Consider the following 24,338-nt stretch of genomic DNA (forward strand, 5'->3'; position numbering starts at 1 on the left):
AAAGCCATATTCACTGCTTCATCCTCACACCGATTCTTGGGAGGTAATACCTCCATTAGTTTTTGATCACGTCCATAACACACCTCAATAAGAGATATGACACGGTCGTATGCAATAATAATTACCCAACTAGGAGTTGGGGTCAAATCTACTGGGAGTTATGATGAGAGTTAGGAGTATATATTTGAAGCAACCAAATGGGTTATCTAAAATTGCACTTCCACAACAATGTTATTTTCTATTTTTACTTTTACTCTAATGAATGCAAGATAACGAAATAGATTATAAATAAATGCTTTTGAGTTTTTTCCAATTGGATTAAAGGCCTAGGGCTATGACCATAACCTAGGTATTTACCTAATGGGATAAAGACGTTAATACTTATTTTGTTGATTGGGGTGTCTTATAGCTCTCAACTCTACGTTTCCCACTCAATACCTCTCGGCCAGAGAGTGATTTTGCCTAATTTGATTTTATCAAGTTCAAATGGGTATCAACCAAAACAATTGATAAGAGCTCAAGTCGAGTTATTACTATCTCTAGTTTGAACCCTTTAATTAGGTTTCTCAATCTCTCAATTAATCCAAGTCCTTGTTAGCTAAGTTAGCATAAACTAAGTTCCTCTTTCTCAAGTAGAGACTAAGTCAAATAAGCATGAATCAATATTTTCAACCATTAATTCTAAAATTGAAGCATGAACTAAGCTAAATAATCAACACCCAATCATATACAATCACTAAATTAGATACCCATAAGGTTTACACACTAGGGTTGGGTCACAACCTTAGTAAATGTCTAGCTACTCATAATAAAAATTGCAGAAAATAAAGAAGAAAAGCTAATTAAACTCATAATGGAAGATTAAAATGATGAAATCTAATGTTAAAACACCAAAATAATGTAAAACTTCCTAAAATAGTAAAGAAAAACGGCTACAGCAGCTTCAGATGTTCAAACTTGACCTAATTTTGTGAAACTCATTTATTTATACAGGGCCAAAAATCGTAGACAAAAGTGCCCATCGGGAGGTTCTGCGGCCGCATAATTCCATGTGCGGTCCGCAGGTTTCTTCAGCTGGCAGGAAGTGGAGTTTTGTAGCCACACATTTCTGAACTGCTGCCGTGAGGCAATCTTCTGCGGCCACGAGGTAGTCTTCTGCGGCCGCACAAGAATTGTGCGGCCGCAATTCACAAAGGCTCCTGGACGTGGTCTTTTTGCATACTCTCTGATCTTTGAATCTTATTCCAGTTATGCAGCCGCACAATTCATGTGCGGTCCACACATTGCTGAAAGTTCTGTTATATTTTTCCTCTTGGTTTGCGGCCGCAAATGGAATTCTGCGGTCCGCAATTTCTTCTGCGGCCACATAATTCCTTCTGCGGACCGCACATTTGTGCTTCTGCGCCCTTTATTGCCTTGTGCTTCAGAACACTCCTTTTTGAGTCGGATTTCATCTTGGAAAACCAAACTTTCAGCATTCCTGCAATTTTGCACAATTTCATTAGTTTCGGGAACACAATTCAATACTTTCAGACTAAAACAAAAGTTAAAAGGTGCTAATAAGAAGTCAAAATCCCAACTTATCAACTCCCCCAAACTTAAGTCTTTGCTTGTCCTCAAGTAAATAAATTAGTTCCCACCTCCAAAAGTTAAGGGTCATTTCAGCGAGTCAAAGGTGAGCCATCCACACATCAGTTGGGACCAACAATTACCCACACTACTCATGTATTATCAACAAGGTGACAAGTTAAACATTCATGGACATATAGTTCTAATGTGACATTTGAGCTTCAAAAATTGACTTTACTCATCGAGGACTCTTGCTCTGTTATGTTGGTCATGGTGGACTTCAAATTCTTCCTCCTCTACTTTCCATTTGCCAGCTCACTTAAGAAATTTAGCACTCGATTCGAAGATTTATGAAAGGTTCACTCATCTATCTTAAGAGAATGTCACAAGTACAACTTCAAGTACCATAGGCTTGCCCCTCAGGTAGATTGCCACTAATATAAGCTCACTAGACTTGAAATCACGTAGGATTTCTTTTGGGATGTATGAATGCTTTTGGATTAGGGTTGGATACAGTATGAGTGAGTGGTTACATCTTTCCTTAAGCACTCCATCTTTCATTTCACGACTCACACTTTGCCAATTCTTAGAGGCACTTTCTTTTCATTGAGGACTAGAGAGACTTAACATCACTCTTTCTTTATCATTTCATTCGTTTTCTCCCTTTTTGATTTATCCATGTTTGGGATCATTACCTCTTTTTGAATCCATTCAACCCTTCCACTTATTCACTTTTTGCATTTTTTTTTTGTTCTTTTCTTTTCTTGCCTTATCTTCTCATAGAGATCATTTCTTTTCTCTTTTTGTGCCTTGATACCTTTTTCAAGTTCCTCGTCTCTCCCCCAAACTTATGGTTTAAGCCATTGGTTTCATGAGAGTGTTAAGGAAAGTTCGGGTGCCAAGAGAGGGTCACGACCAAACGGGTAAAGGCTTGTAACATGGTTATCAAATGAGAAAGGCTAAAGGCTCAAAGGGGTTGACTAGGGATAATGACATTGGTTGGCAATAGAAAACGCAAACAGGCCAAGGAGAGCCTACCTACAATCACTTCTCAAACCAAGCAAACCTCAGGATTTCGCCTTGAAATACATTCGGGGCAAGTTCTAGACCCTTCGCACAGATACTTGGACTAGCAACAATTCATGTCACCTCTCACGCAATCGGATTGTTAAAGAGGACATAGTTGAGGGCCCACAATGACCACATTCAAGTTTAAAGATCACTTTGGTCCAATTAAACCACTCGATGATTGCCAAAGTCAACACAAGAGTCACAAAGTCACTAACTAGAGCTATTTCTTTCAAAAACCTTGTCTCTAACTATAAGCACGTAGTTAAGTTTGTTGGTTCCAATTGAAGCATGGTTGACTCTTCGAGCATGACTTAATTAAGTATTTTTATTCATTACTACTACTACTATTATTACTTAAACACAAAAACGGACTCATTCTCTTAAGAAGGTTGTCATACCATCTATCGTTGGGACCAGTCACCCGATTCACACAACAACTACCTTTGGAAAGAACCGTGGTATTAAGAAAATCAAAGTCTTATTATCTACTAAAACATAAAAAGAAGCTACTAAATCAAATAAAAAAGCTACTAAATTAAACAAAGAACTAATAAAGAAACAAAAATAAAGAAGCTAATAAGCAAAAACTACTGAAGATAGAATGAATATACATAATGAGAGAAAGAGAGAGAATATATACATAATAAGAAGAGAGAAAATAATATCAAATTATTACATGCCAAATGTCTCAGAATGTATCAAATATAATCAATAAACTCCACCCCCCGAATAAAGATAAGCATTATCCCCAATGCTTAAAAAAATAAGAGTAAAAGAGGGGAAAGAGTGAAAACAACTCCCTATAGCTTCTTGGACATCTCTGTGTCACCAGCAATGTCATCGCCCTCCGGCTCAGCCAACTGGATCTCATTATCCTCGACTCTAGGTGTGGCCGGGTTGGCAAACATCTCGCACACTGCCTCAGCAGTGTCGGCAGCAAGGTCTGGCTCGTTGGACTGGCCAGCTGGTGCTACCGATGCAGATGGTGCTACCGGATATGGTGCCGGTTGATGCGGGTCAAATAACATGTCAAATGGAGGATCTCCGGCTGTAGCAATTTTGTGCACCTCTTTCCGGAGCTTATCCACTGACTTCTTGCTGGCCTGGGATTTCTGCATCTTCTTTACTTTCTTTCCCAACTATTCGATCACTGACCCGTGTTGTACCAAGGTAGCCATAATAGTGTTCTAGTTCTCTAGGAGCTTCTTCAATGTCACTTCAACTATCGGGGGAAACTGAGGTGCCTGAACAGAAGACTGCGCTGCAGCAGTGCTGGGTAAGTCAGACAAAACTTTGCAGTGGCTGTCTACATCCAGTTGTTGAGGCTCGCCAATGTCTGGAAGACTCGCAGAGTAGAAAGTGGGACAATAGGCATGGGTACCGGCTTCAAAGCTAAGGTAGGAGCTGTGGCGGGAAATGCAGTAGGGGATGTGGATGATGGCAGAGGCATAACTGCGGCACTGGAGAAAGGCTCGACTGAAGTTGATGGAACATCAACTGCCTCAGCAGCTACCATAGCTCTCTCATCAGACTGGCCCGCGGTGGTAGGAGGCTGAACTTTCTTCTTTGGATTGTTCGCATCCATTAATGAATACCAAGTAAAAGGCTTCTTCGGTCTTACCTTTGTGTCATAATCCCTCGGCTCTACCCTTGCATCCGTGAGATATTCTGTAATAGTTTTGGGATACGGGTAGGATGAGTCATCTTGCCGAGCAATCACTAAGATGTTGGCCGATATCATGACCCCCACATTGATAGGGTACTCGGCCATAATAGAAGCTACTAGAACTGCCCGAGGAATCGGAAGGTAGGTCTCATTCTAGCTCGGGTCCAGTCTGCTGCACACAAAGGTTTGCCACCCCTTCCCCTCAAAACTCAGAGTGATCCGGTGGATAGGAACCCCAATGATAATCCATGGAGGTGGTGGCCCTAGTGCTACTAGAATTTCCGCTAACCAAGGTCGGGTTACATCTCCCAATGCTAACTTCTCCAAATATTCCTTTGGCTCAACATCTTCAAAGCCCAAGTATGTGTTGATCAAATCTCACTTTAAGTTATGTACTTTAGTCACTTTTGTCCCCTTTTTGATGTGAGCCACATTTGCATAGAATTCCCTGACCAGGTACTCTTTGGCGTCCACTATACTTTGAGTGAACCACATCCACCCCTTGCGTTCACCGAACTGTCTCAACACTGCTGAGTTGTACCTCTCCAAATCTTTCAATAGGAACTTCCGCTCGAGAGTTAGCGACCTCATTGGCCATAATGTACGAAAGCTGGTGAAGGCATCCAAGCTGACAAATCGGTCGTCCCAAACCTCTTTCTTCTTCAACCTTTCAAGGCCGGCAGCTGTAGCATCTCCCCCCCCCCCCGCCATCATCGGGGATATCCTGAACTAGTGTATCATGTGTCTCATAGATAGGTGTAGCAGATTGTTTAGAAGCCCGACTAGCACTTTCCGATCCCTCGAAAGTGCTATGAGATGAGGATGACTCGTCCCTAAGTTGGTATATCCCTTACGGCCTTGACTATACGGCCGACTGCTCCTGAACAGAGGCTGAGTTTCCCTCTGATGCGTCCCTAAACGAGACATATGAGCTTGTCTCGGAGAGATCTGCACCTCTCCCTCTGCCGGTTGTAGCTTTCTTTGTAATTGTCTTTTGTTTGCAAAGGGGTAAGGCACTCTTGCCTCGACCCCAAGAAGGTTCACCCCTCCCTTTATATGTGTCGCCTCATCCTATAGATCGAACCATTGTCTGTTTCAAGCGAAGGCGATTGTTAGTTGCAATTCAATATTCAAACATACCCAGGAGACATGCAAGTAAGATATAAACCAGAAGACACAGTGAAGGTACATAGTCAAAGCATGCTTGCAGGAAACCAGATCTGCGGTCCGCACAATGTTCATGCAGCCACAGATTTGGACTTACGGACAACAGAATTTTGTCTTGCAGCCGCAAAAGTGAAGTGCAGTCCACACAATTTCACTTGCGGCCTCACCTCTGAATCCCAAAAAGTGCCAACTCTCTGATGACAGAGAATTGGCTGATGTGTGGCTGCAACCTGTTTTTTTCGATCCGCACAATTAGACCTGCGACTGCACATTTGAGTCAAAAAGTGTAGACTCTCTGATGACAGGAAAAGAGTTGTTTTTGTGGCGCGATAGGAAATATACGGTCCACACATTTTATCGTGCAGACTCAGATCCATTCTTTCACTATGTTGCCCTAAAATCACAATATGCGGACTCAATTTCATGTGCGGCCATAGAATTCAAAAACTACGAACAATCCAATTTTTTTTCTATCTAGGTTTATCAATTTTGTGCAAATTTTGACATGGCAACAACATATATAGAGGCATGAAAATATGTTGACCGAATCCCTATAGAGCACGTATTAGTTAACCCATTACAGATTTACCCCACATGAATGCACAATTGAATTCTATTGACAAATGACCTAAAAATGACTAAATATCTACAAATTATAAGAACAATATTAACAAGAAATTGAAGCATACAAGAAATTGAAGCATACCCTTGCCCCTGCCCTTCTATTTATACTTATGGTCTATGAAAGGGGAAGAAGGTCGAGTGCGGCCGCACATTTTCATGTGCGGTCCGGACTCTATTACCTGGGGCATTATCTTCAACATCTCATCTGCGGTCCGCACAATTTTGTGTGCGGCCGCAGATCTCATGTGCGATCGTATATTTCCCTTGCGGTCGCACATCTACCTCTCCTCTGACAGGATCAAACTTTAGACAGTTTGTATTTTCCATTTCTCATTTGTGCGGTCCGCAAGATAATTGTGCGACCGCATTTCTCTTTTGCTACAACATTCCAAATTATACGGTCCGCACAAATCAACTGCGGTCCCCACTTATTTCAAAACTTAGCCACATTTTTGTCCACAGTTTCTGTAAGTCACACTCAGCCATGTAGCACACTTCAAATCAAGTTAGAACAAAGATAACACCTAACTACCAAAGGAAAAAGAAAAGAAACATGGGTTGCCTCCCAAGAAGCGCCTGATTTAATGTCGCGACATGACGCAGAATACCATTAATTGAAATGAATGACCTCCACGACGTGGCTATCTCTAACTTTTCCCAAGTAGTTCTTCACCTGGTGACCATTGACTCAGAATACTTCATTGTTTTTGTTCTTCAAGTCTAATGCTCCAAAAGGTGTCACACCCACAATTTTAAAAGGACCACTCCATTTAGACTTTAGCTTCCCAGGAAACATCTTTAACCTTGAGTTAAACAACAATACAAGATCGCCCTCCTTAATCTCTTTGTTCCAAATGTATTTGTCATGAAGATATTTCATATTTTCTTTGTATAAGGACAAACTTGCATAAGCATGGTACCGGAACTCATCCAATTCATTCAAATGTGCAACCCACAAGTTAGTGGCTACATCCCAATCAAGATTCAACTTCTTTAGAGCCCACATGGCCTTGTGCTCAAGTTTCACCGGAAGGTGATAAGCTTTCCTGAACACCAACTGGTATGGTGACATTCCGATAGGTATTTTGTAAGCCGTCCGATAAGCCCATAGTGCATCATCAAGCTTCTTGGCCTAATCCGTCCGATTAGCATTTAGCGTTTTGGATAAAATACTCTTTATATCTAGGTTGGAAACTTCCACTTGACCACTAGCTTGTGGATGATAGGGAGTCATGACTATATGAGTAACACAATACTTGCTAAGTAAAGTGTCGAAAGCCTTGTTGCAAAAATGTGACCCCCATCGCTTATAATTACCCGCGGAGTACCAAACCTTGGGAAAATATTCTTCTTCAAGAACGCTACCACACATCTAGCCTCATTATTGGGTAGAGCAAAGGCCTCAAACCATTTGGATACATAATCCACCGCGACCAAGATGTAGGTGTTTCCACAAGAACTCACAAAAGGACCCATGAATTCAGTACCCCACACATCAAAAATATCATTCTCCAAAATGGTAGTGAGAGGTATTTCATTTTTCTTTGAGATTCCACCAGCCCGTTAACATTCATCACATATTTTCACTAGCTCACTAGCATCCTTGTAAAGAGTGGGGCAATAGAAACTGCAACTTAGCACTTTGGCCGCCGTTCTTTCTCCACCATGATGACCACCATATGGAAAAGAATGACAAGCCCCAAAAATTTTACCTTGCTCTTTTTTCGGTACACATCTTCTAATCACCCCATCCGTACAAATTCGGAAGAGGTATGGTTCATTCCAATAATAATCTTGACAATTCCGTTTGAGCTTCTTCCTTTGTTTTGAAGAGAACTCATCCGGGATGATACCACACACAAGGAAATTTGCTAGATCCGCAAACCATGACACCTCTTTCATTGAAATAGCCAAGAGTTTCTCATCGGGGAATGAGTCATTGATTTCAAGGCCATCATGTGGCCTCCCCTCCTCCTCCAAACGAGACAAGTGGTCCGCCACTTAATTTTCACTCCCTTTTCTATCTTGGATGTCAATATCAAACTGTTGCAACAAAAGCACCCATCTCATCAACCGAGCTTTGGAGTCCTTCTTTCTCATAAGATACCGAAGCGCCGCATGATCCATGTGGACAATGACCTTTGCACCCATCAAGTACATGCAGAACTTCTCAATTGCAAACATAATGGCAATGAGCTCTTTCTCCATAACGGTGTAGTTGACTTAGGCACTATTAATGGTCTTACTATCATAGTAGACCAGATGAAAAATCTTTTTGATGCGTTCCCTCAAAACAGCCCCAACCGCTATGTCACTTGCATCACACATGAGTTCAAAAGGGACACTGCAATTTGGAGTGGTGATGATGGAAGTAGTTGTCAACTTGAACTTCAACAATTCAAAAGCTCTCATGCCATCATCATTGAAGTTGAACTTAGCATCCTTCTCAAGAAGCTTTCACAACGGATTCACCACCTTAGAGAAATCTTTGATGAAGCGCCGGTAGAAACCCGCATGGCCTAAGAAACTCCGCACACCCTTTACCGAAGTTGGAGGTGGAAGTTTAGAAATCACCTCAATCTTTGCCTTGTCAACTTCAATTCCATTCTTTGAGATTTTGTGGCCAATGACAATGCCTTCCTCGACCATGAAATGGCATTTCTCCCAATTAAGCACCAAATTTGTTTCTTCATATCTAGCCAACACTTTATCCAGATTCGCAAGACAATCATCAAAAGAATATCCAACCACCGAGAAGTCATCCATGAAAACTTCAAGGTAGTCCTCCACCATGTCCATGAAAATAGCCATCATACACCTTTGAAAAGTCGCTGGTGCATTGCACAAACCAAATGGCATCCACTTGAAGGCAAAAGTACCACAGGGACATGTAAATGTTATTTTTTCTTGATCCTCCAGAGCAATAAGAATTTGGTTGTAGCCCGAATACCCAACAAGAAAGCAATATAAAGCATGGCCGGCCAATCTATCAAGCATTTGATCTAAGAAAGGAAGTGAAAAATGATCCTTCATTGTGACTTTGTTGAGCTTGCGATAGTCCATACACATCCTCCATACGGTCACTGTTCTTGTAGGAATTAACTCATTCTTTTCATTGGTGACCACCGTCATGCCCCCTTTCTTTGGGACATATTGAACTGGAGAAGTCCACGAACTATCGGAGATAGGGTAGACAACCTCGACATCCAACCACTTAATAATTCCCTTCTTGATAACTTCTTGCATAGCCTCATTGAGTCTCCTTTGATTTTCAATAGATGGTTTGGCGCCTTACTCCAAGTTGATCTTATGCATGCAAAATGCAGGGCTTATCCCCCGAATATCTGCCAAAGTCCACCCAATAGCCTTCTTCCTCTTTTGTAGCACCGCCAAAGTGGAGTCTACCTGCACGTTAGTCAAATAAGAGGAAAGAATAACCGGTAAAGTAGAACAAGGACCAAGAAATTCATACCAAAGATGCACTTGGAACTCCATAGTGAACTCTACTGGCCCTATTGACAACCTGAGCATTATATCACCAATAGAATCTTTCCCTCCTCCATCGAAGCCTCGAACGCATACATTATTAATGTGGATCCTTTCAGTGCCAATCTTCAACTTTTGCAAAGTGGACAGAGGGCAAATATTTGCACTAGAACCGTTATCCACCAGTACCCTTGAGACAGCAGAATCCTCGCACTTCACTGTGAGATAAAGAGCTCGATTGTGTTCTGTACCCTCTATAGGAAGTTCATCATCTGAGAAAGTGATCCTGTTTGCTTCGAAAATCTTGTTAGCAATCTTTTCCAAGTGGTTCACCGTGATCTTATCAGGAACATGGGCCTCATTCAAAATCTTCATCAGGGCTTTGCGGTGTTCATCTGAATGTATCAGCAAAGACAAAAGAGAGATCTGAGCTGGTGTTTTCCTCAACTGTTCTACAATGGAATAGTCTTGCATTTTCATCTTTTTCAGGAATTCCTCTGCCTCTTCTTCGGTGACCGGCTTTTTTACTGGGATGTGGCCGTCCTTGAATGGCTTGGTTTTCCTCAGTTCTTCTGGGGTAAAACATATCCCAGAACGAGTCAGTGCTCCGGTTCCATTGACTTCTTCCTCTACTTCTTTCCCTTTGTATGTTACTATCACCTGTTTGTAATTCCACGGGACGGCCTTTATGTCAACCATTGGTAACTGGGTCACTGGCTTAATAATAACGGGGGTAACACGAGCCCCTTCCACGATTATGACAGGCTTGCCCGAGACCCCTGGCATGACCACTTGTTTCTTTTACTGGTTTGCTTCAACATCAACCGGAGGACCTTTCACAACCAATACAGATGGCTTCACGTTAAGCGTGCTTGGCTTCTCCGACACCCCTTTAACTGTCAAGGACATTGCTTTTGCAGAATCTAGAGCTTTGATTGGATTACTTTCCCTAGCCCGGATCATCATGACAGACTTGGAAGAGTTTTTGGGCTCCCCATCCTTATGAATTATCTCGATCATATGTGTCTCTGCATGGGCCGGCAAAGGATTTTGGTTGATGTTTGGCGCTTCCGGGCTCTGGACCACAATTTGATTTGTATCAATAAGCTCTTGGATCACCCTCTTCAAATGCCAGCACTTCTCCGTGTCGTGCCCCGGGGCATCAGAACAATACGCACATCTAAGGGAGTAATCAAGGTTACTTGGAGGCGGATTTGGTATCTTTGGCTCAATCGGCCTCAAAACGTCTAACTGCCTCAACCTCTGAAACAAACTGGTGTAGGACTCTCCAAGAGGAGTGAAGGTTTCTTTTCGCTGCTGCCTCTCTTTTCTGTAATCTAGACTTGGTCGAAAACTTGGACCAGTAGGGTTTTGGTACGGTTGTGGGGGCGTATAAGGATTTTGTGGAGTTGGAGCATGCCATTGCGGGTAGGGAGGGGGTTGAGCATATGACTGTGCGTGGTGAACATGGTATTGGGGTAGCTCGACAGAATATCGAGGGTCTTGTGGTGGGAAATAATGCTGAGATGGATTATATGGAGCTTGGGTGTAGGTTTGAGGCCGGGGTTGAGTTTGGGTGTACTGGTGAGGCGGACCCCTTGGGCCACGCCACGATCCGGAGACAAACATAGCGACATCTTCTTTCTTCTTTTTGCCTAACAGGCTTCCAGCGCCACTTTGAATTGCTTGTGTGGTTGCTTTTATGGCAGAGTAACTCATGATCTTGCTTGACTTGAGTCCCTCTTCCACCATTCCTCCCATCTTTACCACATCGTTGAAGAACTTACCTATGGCTGAGATCAAATGGCCAAAGTAAGTGGGCTCTAGGGCTTGAAGAAAGTACTCGACCATCTCATCTTCTTCCATCGGATGGTAGACTCGTGCAGCTTGTTCTCTCTATCTGAAACCATATTCCCTAAAGCTTTCATTGGGCCTCTTCTCTACCATGGTCAAATATAGGCGATCCGGGACAATGTCTAAATTGTACTAAAAGTGCCGAGCAAAGGCCTGAGCCAAGTCATCCCATGTGTACCACTTACTAGTGTCTTGGCGGGTGTACCATTCTAAAGCTGCCCCACTCAGACTCTGACTGAAATACGCCAGTAATAATTCATCTTTCCCACCGGTGCCTCTCATATTGCTGCAAAAGCCTCTCAAATGGGCCACGGGATCTCCATGTCCATCGTACAGGTCAAACTTGGGCATCTTGAACCCAGCGGGCAGTTGGACATCCGGAAATAAGCATAAATCCTTGTAAGCCACACTTACTTGGCTTCCTATCCCTTGCATGTTCTTCAAAGATTGCTATAGACTCTTCACTTTCCTGAACATCTCGTCCTGCTCCACATTCCGGGATGGTTTCTCAGTTTCGATAGGAGGTTCAAAGTGAGGGGCATGGGAATAAGGATCCGCGACTTTGAAAGTTGGTTCCGGAACATAATATTGGGTATCTGGAGCTTGGAACGCGGGTTCACTAGAAAATCTGTGAAGGGTAGCTCGCGGAGGGGCTACGAAAATAGGAGCGGATGTCGGAGCAGGGTATGCGGTTGTTTTGGCTGGTGGAGCATCAAAGGTTTGGGACGAGGTGCCAGGGTAGTGGTGATAAAGGGTAAAGCCTGGTGCGTGCTGAGGGGAAAGGTCAATGGTAATGGGATCTTGGGCTTGTGACAGTGGTGGGATGAAAGCGGGATTTTCTGGGTAGTTGGCGGGGAATGAAGGTGGAGGATGCCCCCTGACCCAGGCTTGATACATTTCTGCCGTTTGATGCTTCAACCTGTAGACCTCCTCTTTCAATTCAGACTCCGATTCTACAATCTCCCTTGGCGGGTCGACAACACCCAGGACCGATTCTTTGCTAGTCATGACTGCCTTACACTTTGATCTGGTGTTATAGGGGTGACTTGCCAGGATGCCAACAAACTAACCACCTAAAACAGAACCTGTCTCTTGCACACACAACAACTTGGTCAGTTTTAAAGCAATCTACAGATAGGTAATCGCACATTGGGGATGCAATGCACCTGAGCGGTTAAACGTTTCTAAATGCTTTGCGACGGCTCGTATGTTTCATCCCGGCTTTTCCAAATTCTCCAATCCTGACTTTTCCATCTCTCCTTCTGCTGTGTTTCGCTCTTTTAATTCTTATTCTTTTTCTTTAGTTTGGCCTCTCTTTTCTTTCTTCCCTTATTTTCTCTCTTTTTCTATTTTCTTTTAAGATTATGATTGAATCCTATGGGGATTGCCTACATATCATGACACCGCATGAATCAGATCATTACATAGTTCAGAGAAATAGATACGAAATAATTTATTTCATCAATAAAAGACATCTTTTTGGATTTTCTATTACAAGGACTAAAAGTAGCGATGACTGCAAAAGGAAAAATCTACAGACTCGAAATAAAGTAATAGACAACCTTGACAAAGACGAACAAGACTCGGAGAAAGTAAAATACAGATTATTAAAGGAAATCAAAAATACATAAGAGCCTCCACTGGTACTCCAGAGGCTTGCGGGACATCAGCCGTTCTCCGTACAGGCCTGCGGGCAATATCTTCTTGAAGGCGGTCTAGGTCAACCATCACCTGGCGAACAAATATCATCACAGAAGCAAAAAACATAGACCTGGTCATGTATTCACATTCATGGCATTTCATTACAACATAATCAGCTATCTCTTTAATCCTCATTCTGATGACACCTTTTTCTTGAAGCAAACGTCCAATCTGCTGGGCCCGAGCCTCCAACACTTGTGCATTTGTGTTGTTTTGGTCTTGTAACTGCTGCATGCTTTCTTGTAATTGATAAATCAATGTGTAGCAATGCTCTCTTTCTGCCTTGAAATCCTTTGTTTGCTTGACCATTTCATTCTCAAGGGCAACCATCCTTTTCTGTAAAATTGCTGCTTCTTTGTCATATTTCTGCTTCAACTGGTGGACTAATCTAGCTTGCTCTTCCGCACCTTTGACCAACTTTGCTTAAGCATTTAACAAGTCTCTTTCGGCCTTTGTCAAGTCAGCCGCATAGTCATGCACCTTCATCCTTAGGTTGCCGATGAGTTTTTCATCTCTCTCGCTCCTCACAGGCATTTCAGCGGCCATCCTCATGTCCCGGAGTTGGGCTCGGAGCGCCTCATTTTCCCAAACCAATCTCTTCTTTTCTCCTTCATCCTCGGCAGCTTGCAAACTACTATCAAATTTGATTTTTCCGATATGTTGTTCTAATTTACTTATGGTGGTCCGGTATTCCTTTTCTTTGGCTAACCAAGCCCACTGCTCCTGCGATACGTCAACAAATTCTTGGATATGAGGTCTTTAAGTTGGCCGTTCAAATTCACCATTCGTCGCGACTCTCTTTCCATACCAGGCAACATAACTAGGTAAGACCTCACCCCTAGACAAATCACGTACTCGGGTGTTTGCCCCCAAATACTGGCATTCGCTCCAAATTTGGCGAACCGCTTCTTCGGGAAATTGGGCATCAGAGCGGATTTCGACCACATAAGTGCTAAGATCTTCATCTCTAGGAACTGTCTGGCATCTTCCAAGTTGTCTCAAAATCCGGTACGGAGCATAGGGTTGGATGCTTCGGAGACCCATTAGCAAGAAGTAGGGACCAGTGGCGGGCATATAAACAATCTCATCAATAGGAAGCCAACCTAATGTCCACTCTATCTGATCTGCGGTCGTAGATCGAAGGCGGGTAATCCAATCTTTGACCCCTTTCGCCATTTCGAATCCTGTTACTCGTGTACCAAACTCTTCAATGCAGTTTTTCCCTGTAGATCCATAGTTCATGTATCGAGGACGATGACAAAGGTGTTCGATCATCCACATTTGCAACAGCAGGTTGCATCCCTCGAAAAAACTGACTCCGGCCTTACAGAATGTGAGGGCTCGGAATATATCTGATACGATCATGGTTGCAAGAGTACTCTTGGCCTGAGTAGTCAAAACGTGGACAACCCCGACTACCCATAAATCAATATACCCATCTTCCCTTGGAAACACCAAAAGGCCTAAAAACGCCACCATGAAGGCAAAACATCTATGGGTCTCCCATTTTGATCGGTTTTCTTTACTGCAGAGTCCATTTTCCGGGTCTTCGAATCCCTTTAAATGCCCGTATCACTGATATAGAAAATTAAAAGTGGAAGTTCCCCCCTGCTAGACTTCCAGTCTTGATTTGTCTGCTTATCTTTAGTAAGTCCAGAAACTTGTGGGGAGTAACAGTCCTTGGAGATACCGGGTACTTGTGTCTCAATCCCTCCGTGCTCCCAGTATAACCCGCCATTTCTTCCAAAGTAGGCGTAAGCTCAAAATCTGAGAAGTGCAAAACATTATGAGCGGGGTCCCAGAATGCCACTAATGCCTCTATCAGGTCCCTTCTAGGTTGAATTTTCAATAGTCCAGTGAGCGCCCCCGGATATTGGTTGACCATGTCTCGTCCTTGTTTTCCCAAATCCTCCCACCACATGTGGAGTGCTAGTGGAATCTGATCCATAACCTTCACAGGTAAGGTTTAAACGGTGCTCATTCTGCACATTTTTAAATTAGAATAACCAAATTAAAATTTTGTACAAAACTGACCATGAAAAGATTATTTTTTGCAAAAGTGGGACCGGACCCGATGAGGGTTGCCTACGTATCCCACACCTGGTGGGAATCAAACCCGCGTAGTTCGGTGAGTTTTGACTCGTGGAAAAATAGGACTTATTTTTTTTTCAAAGACTATCCTTTTCTTTTCTCTTTTTTTTTTAAAAAATTCGGCAGAGTTTCAGGATATTTTGAACACTGGTATTTTCCGGATGTTTCTCTATCCTACTTCACTTCTTGATTTTGCTTGATTTTCTTTCCTTATTCTAAAAGCCGATCAACATACAAGCCGAAACCGATAAATGCACAAGTAGCATGTAAAAAATGCATCAGAATGGTCTTTTAAATTGGGGACACCTGTCCTAGACAGACCCAACCCCTGTGTTGAGTCTCCAAAGTCAAATGCATGTTATACAAACAAACGTACCTACTAGAGATCCGGCACGAGGCTATGTTATTCTAGGCTTAAAACCCTGGGTGTATGGTTCTAGACCTGGCTTACCCGAGCGGACAACTCGAGCCGGGGAAGGGGGGGGGAGGGCAACGTACCGGTAACCAAAAGGCCATCCGGCTTTGTAACTGATCCAATCCTCGTTCTAAATTAGGATATGACATTAACAGAAAAGAAGTCACGCCAGCGTGCACTTCCCAGAAGATTTAGAAGACTCAGAGAGAAGAAGGGTTTCGTGACAATTTAAATACAGTCCAAACAATATCAAAGCGGTAAAAAGAGGCATTTAACACATTAGGCTCAAACACGTAAAAATCAGATAATAAGAAAAAGCCAAGTATAATAGTCATCTAAGCTCGAATTCTGAACCCTGAACCAGAGATTCTGGGTTCGATCCCCAGCAGAGTCGCCAGAGCTGTCACACCTCCTTTTTCCCGAACGGGGATATTAGGGGAGTTTTTCCAATTAAAGTGACAATATCCGAGATGGGATTATTTATTAAATTCAGAGTCGCCACTTGGAATAAGTTATGGTGTCCCAAGTCACCGGTTTATTTTAAATCCCAAATCGAGGAAATTTGACTCTATTTATGGTCCACGAACACAGAAGACCGGGTAAGGAATTCTGTTAACTCTGGAGAAGGTGTGAGGCACTCCCGAGTTCCGTGGTTTTAGCACGGTCGCTCAACTATTAATAATTGGCCTAATTATCTGATTTAATACATGTTTTAAAAGCCTATTGTGTATTTTTTACTTTTTAACCGCATTTAATTGTTTATGGAATTATTTCTGGAACAAGTCACGATGTCGTACACTTGTCATTTTGGCACATGTCGCAAACCGCACCACATGAAATGTACCCGTGATTTATGACATGCTTATTTTTTATTATTGTTTGAAGTTTTGGTCGAGTCACATGAAATGCACACTCGAATTGGGGTTGCGTATCATAACTATGCCACGAGAACCATACCCATAGTCACGATAATTTATTTAATCGCGCCTAAAGCAAACTACGATGTTCATCAATTGCTATTTCTTAGAGTCTGGGATTATAAGGAATTTTTACTTTTGGTAGGCAAGAGCATGTAAAGTTCAAGTTAAAATTGCTGGCTCATACAGGCGAGTCCATAAAAGCCACAGACAGCATCTCTTCATTTGTTTCACAATTTAGCATTAGCTACAATTTCCATCCAGAAAAGGATCAAATGCCTTTTTTACTAATTAAAGATGACTATTGCATATTTGTTGGAGTAATTTCTCAATCAACATCAGCTAACACAAGAGAAAACCTTTAAAAATGGAATATAAACATACACCATCTTAATTAATAACCAAAGTTTAACAACACGAAATCAGGCTACCGGAATCAAACTCATAAAACACTTGAGTTACCGGTTCATACTATAAGAAATCAAGCCAACTGGTGTCCAGATCAATTCTCCACATGTTTTCACCCAATTCTCATCTTCTAAAACCACATTACTCAATGGAAAAACAAACAGATTTTAAAATCATTTTTCTGACATAACAAGTGCAGTAAACTTGAATTGCAATTCAACTAGTTTCAATACAGTAACCAAACAAGAGGTAGCATGGTGAATATCAACCAATTTGGCAGATTTGAAACAACACAAAGTATGAATAGATTTGCATTATTCTCATTCAAATAAATCAAAGGTTTATATCATTCGGTTAAAAATGATACCTGGCCACAACAAACAAATGGGAGAAATGAATCTCTAACTTTGAAGGAGAAGCAGTAACTAGAATGAGGAGCTCAGTTCTTAGCCAAACAAAGCAAAAGGAACAATTTCCATTATAGAACCGCAACAAACAGCCATAAATTCGAGGTTCAACAGCCTTTTATAGATTCAGGGAAGAGTTCAAAAATTCAGTAATCAATTACTCCCCAAACCCTCTTCAAAATCCCAGTTTTCTTTTGGTTTTCGAGCTTTTGTGATTTTCAGAACTTCAGTTGGATTTAAGTAAAATCAGAACAAAAGTGACGCAAACTTTGGTAAGGAAACATAACAGGAAGAGGGATGAACCTTCATATGAAGAATGAAGTCATTTTTGGGCATTACAGTGATGGCCATTTTGCAGTAATAACCCATTATAATATGCTAGTTCAGAAATGAACAGCATAAACACATCGATAAGAGAAATCAAAATCTACGGCATGACTATTGAAAATAAACTCATCCATTCAAAGTTCAAAAACATTCAAGACATCATCATATACGCCAAGATACAGAAATAAGAGAAATTAAGCAAATAACGCCAACATTCATGACACAGAATCTGCAGAAAGGAAGAAGAATAGAGTTCAAAATGTGACCTCTTAAATGATAAGCAGAATTACAATGGAGAAAATGACGTCCAAACAAGAACTTCAGCAAAACCTTCTCGAGCAGCGGCAAACTCAACAACTTCTCAATCGAACTCCAGTTTTCAACTCAAAATCCAGATTGAAAAGAAGAGACGGAATATTTTTTTTTCAAAAATTTTCTAGACAATAATTGAAATAAAATGGAACAGAAGAACACTGAACATGTTTCTCTTTTTTTGTTTTGTATTTTTCTTGTTCTGAAACTAAACCAGAAAATCAAAAAATGGAGATCAACCACTGAGAAGAAAAAGAACGTTTTTTTTTTACCCTAGCTTTCCTTTCCGATTTTTTTCTCTGAAATTTTGTTCCCAAAAGAAGACCTCCCTCAGAAATCTCTTAACCTCCCTATATATACACAAAACAGAAATTTTCATACCTTTTTCTCCAAGTCATGCCCTAAGATTCCTTTTTTTCCATCCGAAAAATCCGCAAAAATCCGATTCCCTTTCTTGTGAACCACATCGGACAAATGGAGGTCTAGGATCTTGAATCCCTCAGATCCTACGACCACCATTCATCCGAAATTATTCTCAATACCAAGAGCGCGTGAAGCCTAAGGGAGAAAAAAATCTTTTCTGTCAGAGGTCGTTACAAGACAGGTGACATGGAGGAGGGAGGGTGAAGGAATCACGTGCGTGAGTTGGAGGGGGGGTGAACTCGCTTGAGTTCAAGCGAGTTTGGCGGAGGAAGAGAAAGGGGGGGCGCTGCTTGGGTTATGGAATTAGGTTTAGGGTTCTGGGGGAGGGAACGTATAATGGGCTTTTTATATGGGGCGTGAGAGTGGACTGCGTCCGTTGGATGGAGATGGATTGAAGGGTCGAGATCGATTCAGCAAAAACGACGTCGTTCGCATTAGTCGCTAGACTGGACCGGGTGAGGGGGTTGGGCTTGGCAGATTTGGGGGTGATTGTTTGGGCCAGAAATTATTTTGGTCCAAATTCGAGACCAAAACAGAATTTCTTTCTTTTCTTTTCTTTTTCTTGATTTTAAATCCTAATTAATTAAAACCTAAATTAAGTCTTAAATTAATCTAATTTGTAGAAATAAACCTAGTTATCTATTTTACCATAATTAATTAATTTAGACTAATGAAGGAAGAATTATTAATTTGTAATTTAAAGCTAAGAATATAAAAATGACTCATATATATATTTCTTTTGATTTTCGTTTAATAATGCAATTAACTCATGAAATTAAATCCTAAATGCAAATAGACCTAAAATTTTATGCACGAAATACTTTAGACATTTTGGTATTTTTCTTATGATTTTAGAATGTTAAATATGCAACTAGATGCAAGCAACAATTAACCAAATTTCCTACAAATTCTATAAAACTAAAAACAATTAAGAAAAAATCTATTTGTGAATTTCTATAGGAATATTTTAGTCGGGTAAAAATCACGTGCTCACAAATGCTGAAATGATTGAACACCCTTCCATAAGGTGATGATAGCAGTTTGACCTATATTGCAGGGAAAAACATCTTGCACCACATCTATAGTATCACCACGACTAATCGGTGCCCAACTGATATCGAGCGCCTGACATCGTGTATAAATGAGTAGGAAGGAACTGAAGATATAAGCTTCAACCGAAATCAAGTCGCATGATAAAGAATCAAGAAAGGGAAGTTCTCCTATCAGCCTTGTAGCCTCTTGAAGATAAGTAAAGACGTCTCTGTACCGATCCGCAAGACTCTACTAGACTTGCTCATGACTCGTAAGATCTGCGCAACCTAGTGCTCTAATACCAAGATGTCACGACCCAAATCCCACCATGAGTTATGATGGAACCTAATGTCGGTGCTAGGCAAGCTAACGACTATACACCATAATGAATAGTCCACAACACTTCTTAAAAATAGTTTGAGAATCAAAATAATCCAAAAATGTTCTCAACTATACGGGGGATTTTAGGTATCATAAAAGGAAGTTCGTACATGGTCCAAATACAAGCCAGATGTTAAATCAACTAATACAAAAAAATACGACCAAGTGGTCCACAATCCCAAAACCTGGTGTCACAAGTGTATGAGAATCTATTAGAATATACAGTACCACTACTACAACTGTCTCGAATAGAAAATAGACAACGATCATGATGTTTCACATAACCCTACCGAGGCAACGATCCCATAGGAACAGTACACAGGTATTTCATAAGAGTGTTGCTGAGGCAAACAGCCTGAGCCCATAAGAGTGGTTTACACAATCCTGCCAAGGCCAACTACCCGATTCCATAAGACTGGTATTACATAATCTTGCGAAGGCGATTGGTCTCATTCGAGTGGTATTATACAATCCTACCGAGGCGAATGGCCAGACCTCATAAGAGTGGTGTTACATAATCCTGCCGTGCCGAACGACCCGATCCCATAAGAGTGATGTTACATAATCATGCCGAGGCGAACGACTCGATCCCATAAGAGTGATGTTACATAATCATGTCGAGGCGAACGGCCCGATCCTATAGGAATGTGAAACTTTCAACGGGTTACTAGCCCAACTCGCGAAGATATGTACGACACATGGGTAAATCCGTAAGAGAAGGTATAATTTCTGCGATCAATCAAGTGACGTGCCAAGTCTTTAAAATATCAGACCTCGATAATCTACGCAAGTCTAGTCTCAGGCTAAAACATAAATTAAAGCATTTAAAACATGCAAGACAACTCCAATAGTATAATTAAAGCATGGTGTGAGCCTAAGTTTACCCGGGCATATCAGGAATCTAGAATATGCATCTATGCTCGTCACATTGTATGTATGTATACCCCATAACATGTAACATGTAGAAAATACATTACCTACAAGGATGAGTTTCCTCTTACAAGATTAGGCAAGAGACTTACCTTGCTCCAAAATCTGATTATCGGCTTCACCACCTCTCTAATACCTCAAATCAATGCCAAATGATCCAAAACTAACCTAAGAATGTGATAACCACTTAAAATATATCCAAAAACGCGTAAGTTGACATTTAGAAACAATTCTCAACCCCATACAAAAAGTCGACAAAAGTAATCCCCGAGCCCATCCGCGCAGATTCCAAGAATTCTAGAAACTTAATATTACCCATTGCATAACGAACTCATATATATATATAATCATCTAAAAATATCGTCTGTCTCATCTAAGGGGTAAACATACCCAAAAACTCATATATATATATATATATATATATATATATATATATATATATATATATATATATATATATATATATATATATATATCTATGCCCCACTTCGTGGTCAAATTTTTATTTTTACCAAATTTTAGGTTTCTACCAAAACCCCATAAAATTTCAACAAATTTCATGAATTTCTTGGTCCAAAAGCTTTTATAATCCAAGTATTAAGCTCAAAATCAAGTTAGAATTACTTACCTTATATTAGATGATGAAAATGGTCTTCACGAATTGCCCAAATCTCGGTTTTGTGCAAGCAAGAGAGTGAAGAATGAGCTGAAGGTCGAGCTCACTAATTTAATAACACTGTCAGGGCCTTCTTCGTGTTCCCAGAAGAAGCCTAAGTTTACCCGGGCATATCAGGAATCTAGAATATGCATCTATGCTCGTCACATTGTATGTATGTATACCCCATAACATGTAACATGTAGAAAATACATTACCTACAAGGATGAGTTTCCTCTTACAAGATTAGGCAAGAGACTTACCTTGCTCCAAAATCTGATTATCGGCTTCACCACCTCTCTAATACCTCAAATCAATGCCAAATGATCCAAAACTAACCTAAGAATGTGATAACCACTTAAAATATATCCAAAAACGCGTAAGTTGACATTTAGAAACAATTCTCAACCCCATACAAAAAGTCGACAAAAGTAATCCCCGAGCCCATCCGCGCAGATTCCAAGAATTCTAGAAACTTAATATTACCCATTGCATAACGAACTCATATATATATATATATATATATATATATATATATATATATATATATATATATATATATATATATATATAACGAACTAGATAACCCAAAAACTCATATATATATATATATATATATATATATATATATATATATATATATATATATATTCTATGCCCCACTTCGTGGTCAAATTTTTATTTTTACCAAATTTTAGGTTTCTACCAAAACCCCATAAAATTTCAACAAATTTCATGAATTTCTTGGTCCAAAAGCTTTTATAATCCAAGTATTAAGCTCAAAATCAAGTTAGAATTACTTACCTTATATTAGATGATGAAAATGGTCTTCACGAATTGCCCAAATCTCGGTTTTGTGCAAGCAAGAGAGTGAAGAATGAGCTGAAGGTCGAGCTCACTAATTTAATAACACTGTCAGGGCCTTCTTCGTGTTCCCAGTCCTCTGGTCGCGTTCGTGGAGGCTTCCAGTTCCCAAAGCTTCGCATTCCTGGAAGAAACATCGCGTTCACAATAGCCAAATCTTACCAGCCCTGAACCCCTTCCTCGTGTTCACGGTCACCCAACCACGTTCGTGAAGAGCAACCTGCCCAGTTGCCTCCTCCTTACATTCACGATCATTTTGTTGTGTTCGCGTAAAACAAGACCCCCCCGGCCCCCAATTCCTTCTCCACGTTTGCGACCCTCTTGTCGCATTCGTGAAGAAAAAAATCTCTCCTGCCAGTCCCCTTCTTCACAGTCACGAGACTTGTTTCACGATCGCGAAGCATACCGGCACCAACAAGAATCTGAAATACCAAGCATGCTCCGGTGGTCCGAAATTCACCGAAGCCACCTGGGATCCAGTCCAATCATACCAACAAGTCCAGAAATATAAACCTGACCTATTCAAGGTCTCAAAATACACAAAATATTATCACAACCAAGAATCGCACTCGCAATCAAACTAAACAACTTTTCAAACTTCTAACTTCCTTCAACAAACTCCGAACACAACAAATCATATTTAGACAACTCGGAATGGAACCAAATTTCACATAGAAGTCCAAAATGACAACACGAACCTGTCCCCATGATCGAAATGCCAATCATAATTCAAAATCACCGAAGTCAACTATCGGTCAAACTTAAAAACTCTCCAAACCTTCAAATTACCAATTTTTGGCAAATATATTCAAAACCTTCTAGGAACATCAAAATTCAAATTCGAACATACGCCCAAGTCAAAAATCACCATAATAATCCATTGGAACCTTCAAATCTCGATTCTCAGGTCGTTTACTCAAAAGTCAAACTTTAGTTAACTCTTCTAACTTAAAACTTCCAAATTGAGAATCACTCTTCCAAATAAATCCCGAACCTCTCGAACATCAATACCAATCCTATACGCAAATCATAATACATCATATAAACCTACTCAAAGTCTTAAACCGAAATCAATTTGATAAAGATTAAAATGACCGGTCGGGTCATTACAATAGGCCCTCTACCCTAAGGTTTAGCAGATCGAGGTTTCACTTGGTGACCATTTGGAACATTCCCAGACTCTTTCTTAAAGCTAGACCTAGTCCTCTTCCTGGGAAAACTAATAAAATCACTTACAAGGATAGAACTTGATGAACTCTTTTTCTTCCACTTTAATGCGGACTATTATCGAATTATATCCTGAGCAACATTATTAATTTTTCGGGAGGTCAATCAAAACCCGAATGGTAGTCTTCCTCGGCACAATGTGTATAGCCAAAGAAGGAACGTAAGATCATGAAGCTCAATAAAAAATAATTAGTTTTTTTAAACAAACTATGATTCCTACCCCTCAATCCGGAAACATCAGAAATATGTCTCCAAGACATATCAGTTATGGGGGAAGAAGACAACACTTTCTCAATCCACTCCTTAATATTGGGAATTTCACCAAGAGTATCCAGAATAGCTGAAATCTAGAGGTTGAAAAATCACAAAATGAAGAATGAGCAAAATCCTAGAGAAAAGGTAACATGCTTACGGTTATCGTTCCACCTTTTTTGGAACGGTTGATTTCCAGACTGAATCAATTCTCGGGATCAATATGATAATGAAATTTTATTGTCATACCATCCTCTTTCATGGTCATCTTCAGTATTTACCGAGGCTCGTCTTCCTCGATTAAGAGCTAAGAAAACTCCACTCCAGAAAAGCTTCAGAGAATAGAGGTATAGAATCTATTGAAAGGAGAATTTGACCTTGGCCAAGTTCTTCAAAAATTAGAGACAGGCCACCAATCTCTAAACATCGGGGCTGACTTAGGCTAAACAAATATTGAAATATCGATAAAAATCTATGATCACTAAGTCGATCGGAGGACTAAAACCAAGGTTGAATAGGTAAGTATACGCAAAGAAAAAATTAGCCAGATAACTGGTAA

At 40.8% G+C, this 24,338-nt stretch overlaps 1 protein-coding gene across 1 annotated transcript; it reads right to left on the bottom strand.

Annotated features, from left to right (window-relative positions):
• Positions 1-6,785: 6,785 nt before the first annotated feature.
• Positions 6,786-8,305, bottom strand: LOC138899062 (uncharacterized). The gene is made up of 2 exons (XM_070185176.1): positions 8,159-8,305; positions 6,786-7,229 (listed from the first exon to the last, which is right to left on the bottom strand). The coding sequence occupies exons 1-2, from the start codon at positions 8,303-8,305 to the stop codon at positions 6,786-6,788; spliced, it is 591 nt and encodes a 196-aa protein (XP_070041277.1).
• Between the last annotated feature and the right edge of the window lie 16,033 nt (positions 8,306-24,338).

The sequence above is a fragment of the Nicotiana tomentosiformis genome, chromosome 9, assembly GCF_000390325.3.
Source record: "Nicotiana tomentosiformis chromosome 9, ASM39032v3, whole genome shotgun sequence".
NCBI classification, from domain to species: Eukaryota; Viridiplantae; Streptophyta; class Magnoliopsida; order Solanales; family Solanaceae; genus Nicotiana; species Nicotiana tomentosiformis.